The sequence below is a fragment of the Ammodytes marinus genome, assembly GCF_949987685.1.
Source record: "Ammodytes marinus genome assembly, chromosome: 7".
Taxonomy (NCBI): domain Eukaryota; kingdom Metazoa; phylum Chordata; class Actinopteri; order Uranoscopiformes; family Ammodytidae; genus Ammodytes; species Ammodytes marinus.
In genome coordinates, this window is record NC_137211.1 from 6425609 (window position 1) to 6440177 (window position 14569).

Here is a 14569-nt window from a genome sequence, read left to right on the forward strand (position 1 = left end):
GATGTTTTCGCTGCCCCACCCATACTGTGAAAGACAAAACGGTGTAAAGTGATGTCATTACTACTGCTTATGCAAACCAGCTGTGCGACCTTATGCGTGTTAAAGCACTGACATATGTACGTGTGTGGATGTGGATGAGTATGTGTTTTACCTTTGACATTTCACTTCAGATGAATTTTAAAAAAAAATGAGGCTGAAAACACGACGAGTCATAAAAAGTTATTTATTTTTCACTTCTTAATTTTTCACGTTAAATCCATATTCAAACTATAGGCTGCTAGTAAAAAAAAGGTAAAACAGTCACATTGGAATGTTAGCATGGACAAGATACAAAATGGATTGAATAGGAGAAATCAATGCAAGATAGTCTGAATCATTTTTTTTGTTCCATTTCGACTTACACATTTTGGCAGTTTGTATGTACAGTTGTATCTAATGTCCGTAAGAAACTGACAAATCTACAGGAAAAAAAAAAATCACAGGTTTTGGCCACCACACCACATCTATAATCCAAGTCCTGGATCAAAATTTGGTCACAGAAAATACAAATTTTAGTACAACATGAGCTATGAAAATGGAAATTCTTTGGCATAGAAATGGACCGTAAGCGCGGATACACAAAATATAAACAATAGAAAAAAAAAAGTCACCATACTATACATAAAGATAGTATAAAGAGAATATACAGTAAAATGTAAGGAGAATAACACTGACAAATAGATGGACATAGCAGACAGTTAAAGGACTCTGCGTTCAAGGCTTTTATATAGTCTGTTGGTCTGACAGTCATTCCAATGATGTTCGGTAGTGACTGTGAAGCCACTGTAGGAAGAAGTGGCTTGGCGAGTGCTCCATTTTGCAGTGATAGTAAATTCAATGAATGCAGTGCATCAAGTTGTGGTTAAAACTTCATCCTCACCATGGCGACCAACTGCAACTGGGTGAGCCATCACTTTGTCAACTCATTTTTTTTTACAAAATAGTACACTTATGCTACGCTAATGTCGCGTGCACATACACTCACTCATCATTCACTCTTCAAAATCTATACCACTTTCCATCAACCACGTGTATGAACAGTGAGCAAGCTTAAGATGCATGTACGGATACACATACAGTCCATGCACAGAACAGATGCAAGTATACGTTAACACACATTGAAAGCAGCACGAATGCACGCCTACACACACACTCCCAAACACACACACACACACACACACACACACACACACGCATACACACACACATCTGCACACCTACATGACCAATAAGTCAATCACACAAACAAGATCAGAGCCCAATTGATTTTTTTTTTCCACTGAGAACTTTGTAAACAAATTTCAAGATTTATTCCCCTCTCTGTCTGACAAGGCTTTTACTATAAACTAAATAAGTGATGTGCTTATGACACATTTTAACTGTTGTAGGCTTGGTGGGAGCTTTAAACTTGAGAGGACTGCTGTGTGTTGACGTCACATGATCCCGGAGGCTTGCAGTCATCTTGGGAACCAGCGCTGATTGATGCTGAAATGCACGCTCTCTCTTCCCACCACAAAGAAAGAACCGCCCCTCTCCTGTCTCTCCTTTCCCAGGCCGACCCAACACCCAGCAACCCAGGGAGGGACAGAGCCTTTGTCGTCACCATCATTCACCACCGCCGTCATCACTAGACTAGTTTTCCTTATGTTTATTGAGACACGTTCGCCAGAGAATGGGAGCAAAGGGACCATAAACAAGAGGGTGTGTTGATGTGAGAGATTGTTCTAAAGTCCCTGACGTCCACTTTTTGCCGTGGACTCTCTGTGGAGTGGATTCAGAAAAGGGGAGGGGGTTGAGTTTGCATAGGCATGTGTGAATGTGTGTGTGTGGATGGGTGTGTGTGTGGATAGGTGTGTGTGTGTGTGTGTGTGTTTGTGGGGGTAGATCCTGGGGCTGTGATTATTTGTGGACCCTTTCACAGCTCGGTGTCTGCTGTCTTGGTGGCGGAGGTGCCGTTGGTGGGGGGAGGAGACTCGGTCTTGACTTCGTCTGGGGTCTCTCCGTTGACGCTGGGTTTCTCGGGGGTTTCTGGAGGGGGGTTGAGGGGGGCCACGGACACCAGAGTGTTCCCCTGGTTGTCCTGATCTACTGGGCCGGCCTCCTCCGCCTGTGAATGAAACACAACTGAATGAGTCATCAGGGGAAAGGTGAGACGGAATATGTCCAAGAACATAAGACATGTATTGCCCAGTGTTAGGGAGTAGGGAACTACAATGAATTACACTAGTAGTTTAACTACACTTTACAGTAGGATGCCGGAAACAAAAATCTACAAACATGTTTGGGCCCTAAAAGGAAAGGAATTCATTTTAAATTTTCTAATTTGACCATTGCTTCTCTAATTGGCGAGCCCCTGATAATAGAAAAATCCAGATTTGTTTAAAATGAAAAATGTGACATTCCTTTGACGTTCAGCTATGCTTTCAAAGTAGCTTCTCTAACAGAGTTATTGCTTGAAGGTAGAGAGAACTAGCAAGGAAGCAATGTAAAGCATGCTCAAATGTTTAAGCGAGAGAGTGCATATGTGTTTGTGTCTGTGCACATTTGTAAACTGCAAGAATATGTACGTTGGACGTGTAATACAAATGCAGTCATGACTTTCCCATTCGCTGATTTACATGTAGTAGAAGAGGAACAAAAGTGCAACACCCTTCAACAAACACACGGTCTTATGTGGTCTCTGTCATGAGATACAGCTGTGTCTGGCTGGTAGATGAAACAGTGCACTCAGATGAATGAGTGCACAGAGAGCAGGGCGTGGGTCTCTGGATAACGCACTCTCTCTCTCTCTCTCTCTCTCCCTCCCTCTCTCTCTCTCTCTCTCACTCTCTTTACTCTCTGCATATTCTCTATGAGAACTGGCCAGCAACATTCCCTAATTAAAACATTGGCAGCAATTGACTCTCCTAACGCAAGAAAAGCAGTGCTGTTTCAGATGCAGTAAAACCTCAACCTTGCCCAAGACAATCTATGCACAGCGTTCACGAGGCTACATTGACGGATGTGATTGCAGAAAAAATAAAAAATCTGCGTAACACATGGCGGAAGAATAACAAATTTACGATAAAACCTCAAGGACTCTCAGATCAGCGTTAGAAATTCCAGATAATTTTTTTTTGAAACATTGCAAACATGATCAAACACAGCACCATGCAGAGTTTGCGTTGGCAAAGAAACCTCTGTGCAATGAATTCCAATTAAAGGGCTCTGTGCTGGATGATGTACTACTTATCCGCTCCACAGTGACAACAATAGAGTATACTTTACATTCATTCTTTTAAAAAACAAATATTGCTTACCAGCCTCACTCCCTTGGCATCAGGCCTGCGCTGGCATTTGAAATATCCTACGATGATTCCAAGGGCGGCAAGCAGACCAGTGACAAGGATTCCCACAAATACACCTGAACCAGATGATGAGGGGGTGTCAGCCTTGCTCACACCCAGCTGCAAAGAAGAAGCAAATTGCAGAAAGAGTTGTGTGTGAATTTAAGATCCATATGAAATCCTTATTCATTGGTTCATCTAGTGGAAAAAAGTAGCCTGTGTAGAGTCATCTCAGTCAACCATGATAGACGTTAGGCTGCCAAGTTAAGTCCAGTGGATTTATTTTTATACTTTAAAAACTCAGGCGAACTAACTGTAGTGGCTGTTTATCCATACTATACACACTGGAAACCTTACACAAAATGAAGAATACTCAAACCAGAAATATGCATACTCAATGCAATTGATTTTTTAAATGGGATGTTAATGAGACTTTTCTCCCACAATTCAATGTACAAAAGTATATGGTGGAGCTTCTCACAACTACAATGATTTTTTTAAATAAATGATGGATGTAAGAAAATTGGAGCTTGAGATTGGATCTCAAAAAACATCAACTTTTTTCTTTGTGAAGATTACTGTGCAGTAACATTCAATTGTTGGAGTTTGACTTCCATGGTTGCAGGGTTGTGTACTAACTGCAAAATCATTATACTATAAAGATTAGCATTTAGTATGTACTGTACATAAATAGTACTGTTGTGTAGTATGGCTTTGGGCTGGTAATGCTCTCTTACCTTCTCTTTCAAAGCTTCACTCTGGAGTGCTTGAGCCAATGTACCGTGGGGAGCTGCAGGGACAATGAATATGAGAAAATAAATCACTAATTCATTTATTTATATTTTGCTGCAGCAAGATAACACACTAATGCATGACAACCTCAAGTGGCACACATAAATGACACATTGTATGTGGAAGTTATCATATACTGTATTGATGCCATCAAGACCTACCGTCTTCACTGGCCACCAGCACATTGTTGCCTTCTTGGAAGAGTTCTATATTACACTTGTCCTTGGGGCACCAGACTGCGGCATTCGCCTCAATGATGCGTTTGGTTTCTTCCTATAAGAAAGAATAAGTACGTCAAAGGGGAATGAACAACACATACTTGCAGTAACTTACAATACATTTAAAACACTCTACACACATAAATTGACATGTTGTGTGTTTTTTGTTGATCGCTGGGGCCAACAGTCAAATGCGTTCTCGCCCCTGACCATGTGCATACGTAGGGCCTTTAAACGTGTAATGGAAAGAAAATGCAGTGTTGGATGGAGGGACCACACCTTCTTTTTCTTCCCACCTTAATCCTGAACTATGATATCACCACATTGCACAACTGTTGGGCTTTGCAAAAAACTTGGGGGAACAACCCTTGATTTTCTGTAATGCGATCCAGACACATCTCTCAGTGTTCCCAGAAGAGCATATGCGCATATGAGCAAAGCCCCCTCCAATCCCCCAGTAAGTTTTTAGGGAGTGGGCCCCGCAGCTGGACTCTGCTGTAACACCCAGATATGTGAGACAGGAAAGGGGGAAGAAACTCCAAAAGGGCTGAACTAAAAAAAAAAAAAAAAAAAAAAAAATGGCCGAAATCACTCCTATGAAACCTACTGTATTCTCTCTTCTCTCCATCTGTCTTTGTCACTTGTGGCCCATCACACATGTTAACTCTCCTACATTGTGTCATTCCAATTTCCATGCTTTGCTTGACCTTATTTGGCCTTCTGCGCACATGGCTGGAGTTCAGATGAGTTACAGTCGGGGTTTTGCATTTGAATAAACACATTTTAACGACTCTAAAATATGTGTTTTTTTTTATATATATATTTGATGATATTAGACGCTGCCTTTTTATTGTGACTGATGACTTGGGGATTTACAGAGGCATGAGAAAAAGACCGTTTTCATTTTTCCGAGCACTTGTTTGCTTTGATAAATGTGCACCATTGATACAGGCTGTTTCTTCATCACAGTATTTCATGCTGCCATTCACTCACTCTTGACAGAAAAGAGTCAACTTTTTTTTTTTCACTGCATGCATTCTGAACAAATCATATGCTGGCTAAGGCTTCTGGCACTGTGTAGTCCATGTTTAGTTTCAGGTTGAGTTGGACAAATGGTTTCTGCAGATGGTCCTGGCTCCAGTCTACAGTATAAGATACAGCATTGACCCAAATCCAGGCTAAAACTGAAGTATGCGGGGAAGGGGATCTGACCTGCTGCTTTGGCTCTGTGCATCTGGACTGACATTGTGTAAAACTTAACAATGTGTTCTATTTGAACGTCACCATCGTCATGTTTGTTGCTTTATAAGTACTTGTATTTCATAGTCCTATTTTCTGTTTTTTTTTAGATCTAATTTTATTAAACTGAATACTTTTTCGTTTGATTGATGTGTGCTATTGTAATTTTAAAAAATCACACAGTTTACTACTTTGAGTTACCTTTGTGTAGAAACGTGCAATACAAATAAAGTAACCCTGCCTTGTTGTGCTTTTAGGTATTATCAAAAGACAGCACACACACAATGTTTATTTTGTTCTGTTTGTTGTCCAGTTGTCTATTGTCTGTCGGCGTGCGGCCCATAAATGTACTGCGAAGTGAAAAAGAATTTCACCTTGGGGACAATAAAGTCTAAAGTCAAAACTATAATACCATACTGAGCCCTCTTCTAAAGTTTGGAGTATTTCATATGGCGAGACACAGTAGATGTCTCACCCATTCCTAAAAAAAAACACATCTCTATGTCAATGAAAGGCCATCTGTCATATGAAAAATCCACACAAAAAAAAATTGAAGCCACACCCGTGCTATTCCTCCTTTTGTGCTAAGGACCGCAGTGCAAGAGAGGGGGAAACATCAGTCCTCCTCCAGGCCCAAAGATTTACAACGCCTGAGGAATGTCTGAGAAAAGATCTGCCTTTATCGGGGGCCATAGCTCAGAACTGTAGCCCTCTATTTAAAACACATTAATCTTCATTGTCTAAGCGGCGTAGACCACTTCCCCTTGGTGCTAAGGTGTAGGGGCGCAGATAAGGGTCTTGGTAAAATAAAAAATAAACTGTCACTAGATGGTAACCAGGCTCGGCTCTTTTGTCTAAAAATGTCGCATGCCAAAAATCTTGACTGTTGGTGGTTGGATACTGGATGTGGCTGGCTAGGATGAGAGGAGCGCTATTGGTTCAAGCCAAGTGAAACAAAGGTGGTAGATAGATGGAGCTTCGGTAGGGGATGGATTGATATCTTATGAGAATATTCAGCTTTTGGTGAGAAAAAAATAAAAAATAAAAAGTTCATACTCACACAGTCAGTTGTTGTCATCACAGCCTTAACAGCATTACTTTCTTCAATGTCCTTTTCTCCAACACACTTCACACCAGGCTGGATACAGTAAGACAAAAAGACACATGGGGTCAGGAGACGACAGCACACTTTGCACTTTGGTTTTAAGCACATCTTCCTTCAAAATCAAAGTGGTGTCTTTTACGGAAATTTCTTTGAAAGCATGAATTAAAGCTATTGTGCGTAACTTGTTTACTGTATTATATTACTTCTATAACAACACTACCGGTGCATCTACATGAGGTAAGCCTTTGGGGATCGTACTGCTGTATGTCCAGTGTTTTTTTCTTAGCAGAAAGCTGATAGGCTTAATCAACTTTGGGTCAACTCATTTGGCAATGGCTTGAATGCTACCTACTTATGGAAAAGTTACGCATTACAACTTTAAACAGCCAAAAAACAAACATGTATCATCCTTCTTTTTTTTTTTTAGCTGTGTGCTTTTAATGCCAATGTAAATACAAACTTCAAATGTTTAAAAAAAAGTCATAAAGTACAGAAGCGCCATCTGAAAAACGGTACAGGCAAAGTACTCACCACCACCGGTAGAATGATGACCTCTGGGGCTGCAGTTGCCTCGATCACAACGGGGACATCAGCAGCAGTGGTAGCTGGGACGGCTCCTCCCTGATCTGCAGAACCTATCAGCATGGTGACTATGGTGGCAGGGAATGCAGTGTCTCCAGGAGCAGCCGAAGCACCGGAAGCATCAGTAGCAGCAGCAGCAGCGTCAGGGGCATCCGTGGCTCCCGAAACTGCAGTGGAGGCCGCAGGGTCTACCGCTAAGAACACAATCAGGAGCCACATTATTATAATATAATTATTATTTATTTGATAATTTTTAAATTAAATACAAAAAAATATTTTTAGTTTTTTTGTATATCTTGGTTTGTGTCCTTGTGTGATCATAAAAATCATAAAACAATAAACATATTGTGGGGGAAAAAAAAGATACATTATTATACACAGTCACATACTGGTATGAATAATTTTTTTTCATTATAGCCCCCCCCCCCCCCCCCCCCCTGCCACCACCCCCACCCTCCTAGAAGCGGATGTAGAGAAGTATAGCTCTAGAATAGCACAACTTTGAATTCTAAAGTAGTATTAAGTAAGTTTATGAAGGCTCCTACCATCAGCGGCGCTAGGTGAAGGGGCAGGTGCATCATCGTCTTGACAGATCACCTCATCTGTAAGGAAGAGAGAGCAGGTGAGAAACAGTCGCTTACACATTTGATTTTCATCTGATGAATCAATGTTTTTTGATGCCTGTAGGATTAAAAGTGTTAACATATTCTTATTTGGCAAGTCACTAATGCCCCACCATATCTTGTAACCCCTATTAATATCTACATCCCACCTTGATTCGGGGCATAGTCATGATCTTTTTTTTTAAACTACATTTCCCATAATTTGGAGGCTTTAAGCTGCCATAAAGTTGCAGTGACTACAACTTGAGCCCCATTATTTTTCATTTTTGGCGATATTTTTGTTTACATTTTGGCAAATTGACACCATGCAAAGTATGCTGAATGAGTTGTGTGCAATTATTTTTGGCAGTGTGTACTCATGGATGTAAACCCTGAGGCATTTCCTAGGTGAGTTCTAGACTTCTGCGCAGTATATTTCTCTGTGATATCTGAGTGGATTTATGGACGTTTATTTGGGCTGGACAAGAAAATGATATCATAGGGGAATTGTAAGTCGTGCGGAAACTTAAAATTTGTGCATATACCGATTTGACCGAGTTATGACTTGAAGAAAGAGTACAAATTGATACTCAAATTTCAGCATTCAGGTGCTAATGGTTTAAATGTTACAGCGTGTCCCTAAATTGCTGTAGCTAGCATAGTTGGTATGGACCAAATCAGCAGCCATGTTACAAAAACTAACTTTCCATTTATTTCGGAACACCAGTGATGACCCCATCTTTGCTGTAACTGAAGCTGTTATGCCAAAACAATGACTTCAACTGAGCTCAAAAGTATTAGACAGTTTGACAAGAGGGAAACACTATATATACAGTGGTAACAGAAAATATGTATGGTATTTTTGGGATGACATTTTATAGCACACACACGCTAAGTGGAATATTGAGTGAATGAGGCCACAGGGAGGGCAGAGAGTTGGTTGGTTTGAACAGCTTGGTGGGACCCAGATCTCATGCTCAGAAATCCAAAGATGCCAAACCAAAATGTTTGGCATGTGTTCTCAGGGGCTCCATCTAATTAGCAGTCTCATATGGGCTAATTCTCACTGTCTGCTGCCTATGAAAATAAACAGCTCAGTCAAAAGGTCAGGGGCCTTTTCTGACTGCACAGCCAGATCCTGTTTCTCTCTAATAATCTTGGGATTACGTTGGGTGTGGCCAAAAAACCTCTCTGCTGCAAGAAGGTTAAGAAAAGTAGGAAAGCATTTTTTTTCCCCCCCGAGTTCATGTGAGGTTTTTATTCTTTAGGTAAATACTTTTTGAAGTGTAAACTCCAATTTCATATGATTATTGTGACGGGTAAATAAAGCTTTTGTTCTAGCTAGCCAACCGGATAATGCTATTAGACATGCCCTGTTCATTGGTGGGGGGAAAAACATGTTAACTTGTGTTGTTGTATTACTACCACATGCAGACATACACACAGACATCTTTCTTGTACAGCTAAACAAATTACCCCTGCTGCGCACTGACACAGTCCAACCCACAGTCACGATGGAAGACTGAAGCAACACAAGCGATCACAGTAGTAGTAGACAGAGCACGGTTTCCATTATAAATCAGAGGCTACAAGGACAACATCAATGCTATCCAATTCATCTTGCACCATCGTTTCATTTCTAAACACTTTGCATGGAAGGAAACTGATATTGTGTGTGTTAAATGGTTTAACATCTCACCAAAACTATGTTACAATCAGCGGAAAATGTGTTTGGTGCACCACCACCATTAGTAAGTTAATCACCAGAAACATTTACATAGATGAGGCGAATTTGCAACCCTATAAACATGCCTGACTTTAACACACACATTGGAATACCATCTAAGCTCCCTGTAGGAATGTTAGCACCCCATTCAAAAGGTAGCGTTACGTCTTTTGTTACCTTTGCTGGGCGAGTGGCCACCATGATAGTATGTGTGTCCAGGTTCCAGCATTGTAGACCAGGCTCTGTAATAGCATGGTGCCCCTCCTGCAGAGCAGTTTTATCTCAACAGTGGTGTGGCTGAACCTCGTCCAAAAGCTTGTCATACACCGCAACAATTCAATTTAACTGGTTTAAGTGGGGTGGGGGGGGGGGGGGCATAAATCCTAGAGTTTAACTGTGCTATTAGAGCCTTCAGCTAATTGCCTTTTAGCTTGAGCTGCTGTGTATAATAGAGCAAATAATGTGGGACAAAAAAAAAATGTTTAGCCTCCACAGTGGACACAGACACCGCAGACAGCTGTGAGAACTCTCCCTGTGTTTCTAGACAGGCCCTCTCAAGCATCAACATGACACCTTAAGACCTTCAGTTCTCCACACCAAACACAAAGTAACGTACATAAAACGCCTGGGCGCATGAACACAACACTGGTCTCTCCCTGGAGAGGCTTTTAATGGACTTAAGACAGCACAAGGCTGCAGACTATATATGTAACCTCTGGGTTCAAATCCTGCTCTTCACTATACTGAACTTACATTAAGTGGATTTCCTGCCCTGGCCTGTCCTCCTTTACTTTAAGCTCTCAGCCTGGGTGTTCCAGTGTTTGATGTGCTGTGTGGTGTGGTATGTGTGTGTGTGTGTGTGTGTGTGTGTGTGTGTGTGTGTGTGTGTGTGTGTGTGTGTGTGTGTGTGTGTGTGTGTATATGTGTGTGTGTGTGTGTGTGTGTGTGTGTGTGTGTGTGTGTGTGTGTGTGTGTGTGTGTGTGTGTGTGTGTGTAGCCATGCCAGAAACAGAGCTTAAAGAGAGGATACGATATGGGCCAAAGAATTTTGATTGACAGCTCAAATGCAGTATTTTCTTTCCCCCGTCCCGCAGTCTGTGGTTGGACAACTCAACTGCAATTATAAGGCGGGACAAAAGGCAGATATTTCACCTGCAAGTGACACGTTCGTTGGACGGTTCATGTGCCTTACTTCACGACACGCCAGCTTACGTATTTCACACACGTAGCATCTGGACTTGGAAATTGCTTTTTTCAAAATGTTTAAAGGACCACAATTGTTGTTTTTTGGGGAATAGCTTTCTACTGGAATATGCTGCAGCTACTGAGGTGCTGGTTTGAAGGCCGACCCATCTGTACTTCGTATAAAAGGTCCTAACTCAATTGGCGTACATCATCATATTCCAAGGTTAAGGTTAAGGTTGACGCAAACATGAAAGCGTGCCGTAGTAATGGAGCACTGGCTGGACTAGAGCATACGTGAGAGGGACACTGATTGATCCCAGTGTTTTCGGCTCTGTGCGTCAGGTGGTGAATCATATGTTTCCAAGGCCTTCACATTGCAATGGTCGTCAGCTATTCCTCCTGGGGAGAGCAGGAAAGCCAGATGATAAGGTGGAAGGGGGTGGGGGTGAGGGTTGGGGGGGGGGGGGGGGTGCTGTGTCCTGTCCTCATCAATTTACATGAAGAAGTTATTTTGAAAGCAAGACCTCCAAGATTTTCACATTTGATTCTGCATCCTTCCTGACAACCTATTTTTCAACCCCCAGTAGTCACCAGGGAAAGGCCTTCCATCTCCCCCCTTATGCACTAACTGACCCACACACAGTACGTTTTATGAACACACACCTACAATCCCACACAGCTGGATACATGTACACAACAACATCAGTCTGAAATGCTAATCATCAAGACAAAGAGAATTAATAATTGTCCACTGCCCAGTAACGGCTTTCATTTCCCAGTGTACTGTTTGTTTTTGGGGCGGGGTGCAAGAGATCATGAAAACAGGAACTTCATCAACCATTCTGTGATTGTCCGGCTTCTTGTGTTTGTTGCCACTTTTTCAATTGTTTTTTTAAGGATGTTGTCGCCTTCTAGAATCTCAGCAATTACTGTGTTATAAGTCCAGTGTTATGGTATCTGACAGATCCTAAAGGCCAGAGCAACACTAAACCAAACCCATGTTGTATAAACCATCGTTTTCTTCCCCTTTTTCATTACAGCAGTCCACCTCCCCTTTTTACGAGGACGTTTAAGCAGGACGTTTGAGCACCTCGTATTGTCTTGGGATCCTGTAGTGATTTGGTTTAAAGATCAGTGAGCTCACCTTCAGCTGAAAACAGAGGCCTCAGCACGCCGCACGAGTGGATTGTTAACCACACACAAAGCTCTGCCAGCATGTTTCAGTTACAAGCAGCTGCCGCCAAACAGATTGCATGTGTGTGTGTTTATGTGAAGGCAATGATTCTGGAGAACGCCTATTGTCCAAAACACTTTTTTGGCAAAATCAGTGAATATCTCCTCACGATCTGCTACCTGTCCGTATATACTGTGCTGGATCGTAAAACAAATCCAGTGTTAATTCACAGCCTAGGCTCTGTAAATGGGCATGTTGTTAGCTACCAGTTAGCCCTACTTTGTTTACACTTCCTTTGTTTACATGCCAGTACTGTATACAGAGCCTAGGCTGTGTATTAACACCAGATTTTCTTTCTTCAGCGCGCGCGCACACACACACACACAGTATACAAGTATCGGATTTGGGAGGAAAAATTCACTGATTTTGACCATAAATGTGATTTTGACAACAAGCATTCTCCAGAATCGCTGGCTCCACCTTGAAGATAGAGGGTTAAGTGCATTTCAAAGTGTAGTGCTAGCTGCCTGGTCCCTTTAGCCGTAACTCATCCAGTCCTATGTCACTCATCTGTCACAGCATTCCACATTCTCTCCCTGAAGTGTAACCGCCTTTTCCCTTCCTACTCATCCAGCGCTCTGTTTAAGGGTGTGGAGAAGATGCGTAAGGGAAATTGCAATGGAAGCAAAACATTGTCGCATACTGTCGGGGGCGCAGTCAGAGTATGGGCAGGGGACGGCAGCTGCGGTAAGTCTCCCTTGGGTGCCCCTTTCCCTCCCTGCGTATGCACTGTACTGTGAAGTTAGTGTCTGACATCATGCGTTAAGGGCGAAAAAAAGCCTTCAGCTCTTAATCTTTGGGAACTTGCTTCTGACCTCCACCCAGACCATAGAGACAACACCTTGGCTTGTCATAACGCGCCACACCCTTGTCTCGTAAGTTATCCCTGTCCTCTCCGGTCCTGTGCTGTGCTGCCAGATGTCTGCAGAAGACCCTTAAGTTTCCCCTTAATCTTTACTTACTATCCCCTGTTAAGGAGAAATGCCACTTCAGCTTATGTCACAAAATTCCTTTCCGTCCCACAGAGCCTTAAGGGAATTCTGGCACTAAGGAATACTAAGGGAGGTTGGACTTGGTAACATTGTTAGTGGCCAATACATATAATGCAATAAAGCTTAGACTGCAATATTATGAAAAATGTTTAACTACTTTGTCTGTCTACGACCCAATGGTATTCAATTTACAATTAAAAAAAATCCTAACATTTGAGAGGGTGGAACCACTGAATGCCTGGCATTTGCGCTTCATAATCGACTTACACAACACATTGATTATCAGAGTTGTTGATCATTTATTTTCTCTTGATCATCAAGTCATCAAGTAAGTTTCAGCACTAGATAGGACATGATTATACGTCTGTGTATAGGCTGGAATAACAGCTCCTGCAATCATACAAACACTGTCTTCTAAATTATAATGTCACTCCGCATACCGTGAATTACGAGTACACCACTAAGTGTAGCCATGGGAACCACTTTAACAACTCGTCACTTCACCAGTTTGGTTTAGTTTTAGTTTATTAGGATCCTCATTAGCTGCAGCTTATTTCCTGGGGTCAATCGGAAAAGAAACAATCCCCAATACACCGCTCAGGTCCCCGAAACCTGAGAACTATTTATGTTTCTGCACAGACGGATGGCAAAAGTTGACTTTTCCTCCCTGCCCACACCGCTGGTATTTCTTAACAAAACACAATGTAGTTTTGGGAAAAAGAGAAGGAAAAAAAATAAAAGTATAAGGAATTAACAACACGTTTGTGGAATGTTATCCACGCACATCCGAGCACAGGATGTGGCTGTCACAGCACACGGCATGCGTTGACCTCTATGAACCGCAGAGGTTAACATGCTGCGGGCTACAGATAACGCACACACAGACACACGCAAACACACATAGACGCGCACTCACACACACACACAGACGCGCGCACACACACACACACACACACACACACACACACACACACACACACACACACACACACACACACACACACACACCTTCTCCAGAGCCCATTCAGTAAGCATTCTCCTCTGCACAATAGTGGCTTGATTGAATTTTACCCAAAATGCAACATAAACTTGTCTTTCCCTTCATCGAACCACAGGCTGAAGTAAAAAACCTTAAGGAGGACAAAAAGCAAAAGACAAATGATTGATAGCAGCTACTAGCCATTGTTTTCATTCGGCCCCTAATTCACTCATTAAAATAGCTTCAGGAGGGCAGTGAAACTCAAGACCTATGTTTCTAAAACAGTCAATTCATTTTTGTTAGTGGATTAGAAATACTGGAAGCGCCAGCTGCACTGAGAGGCCTCAGAACCAGCACTGGGCCTTAGCAGCAGCAGCAACAGATGTGCCCTGGACCAAATCCAGCTGCTGTTTTTACATGAGAGTGTGTGGGGAGAGAGGTTGTAAAAAGATATCGAAACCTATAGCCCTAAACAATCTGGCTCTGAGATGAGGCCAGAGGAGCCAGCGGAGGAAGTTTGAGAAATAATAGCAAATGATCTGATAGCCTT

The 14569-nt window shown here is 42.2% G+C and overlaps 1 protein-coding gene across 1 annotated transcript in view; it reads right to left on the reverse strand.

The window, feature by feature from the left end:
* Nucleotides 1-207: 207 nt before the first annotated feature.
* cd34 (CD34 molecule) overlaps nt 208-14569 on the reverse strand; it is a 19417-nt gene continuing 5055 nt past the window's right edge. The window contains exons 2-8 of the mRNA XM_080030938.1: nt 7847-7903; nt 7251-7495; nt 6675-6752; nt 4319-4430; nt 4103-4155; nt 3339-3485; nt 208-2146 (exon numbers count right to left, since the gene is read on the reverse strand). Coding sequence (XP_079887064.1) covers nt 1955-2146; nt 3339-3485; nt 4103-4155; nt 4319-4430; nt 6675-6752; nt 7251-7495; nt 7847-7903 — 884 coding nt within the window. The 3' untranslated portion in view covers nt 208-1954. The remainder of the gene's footprint in view (nt 2147-3338; nt 3486-4102; nt 4156-4318; nt 4431-6674; nt 6753-7250; nt 7496-7846; nt 7904-14569) is intronic.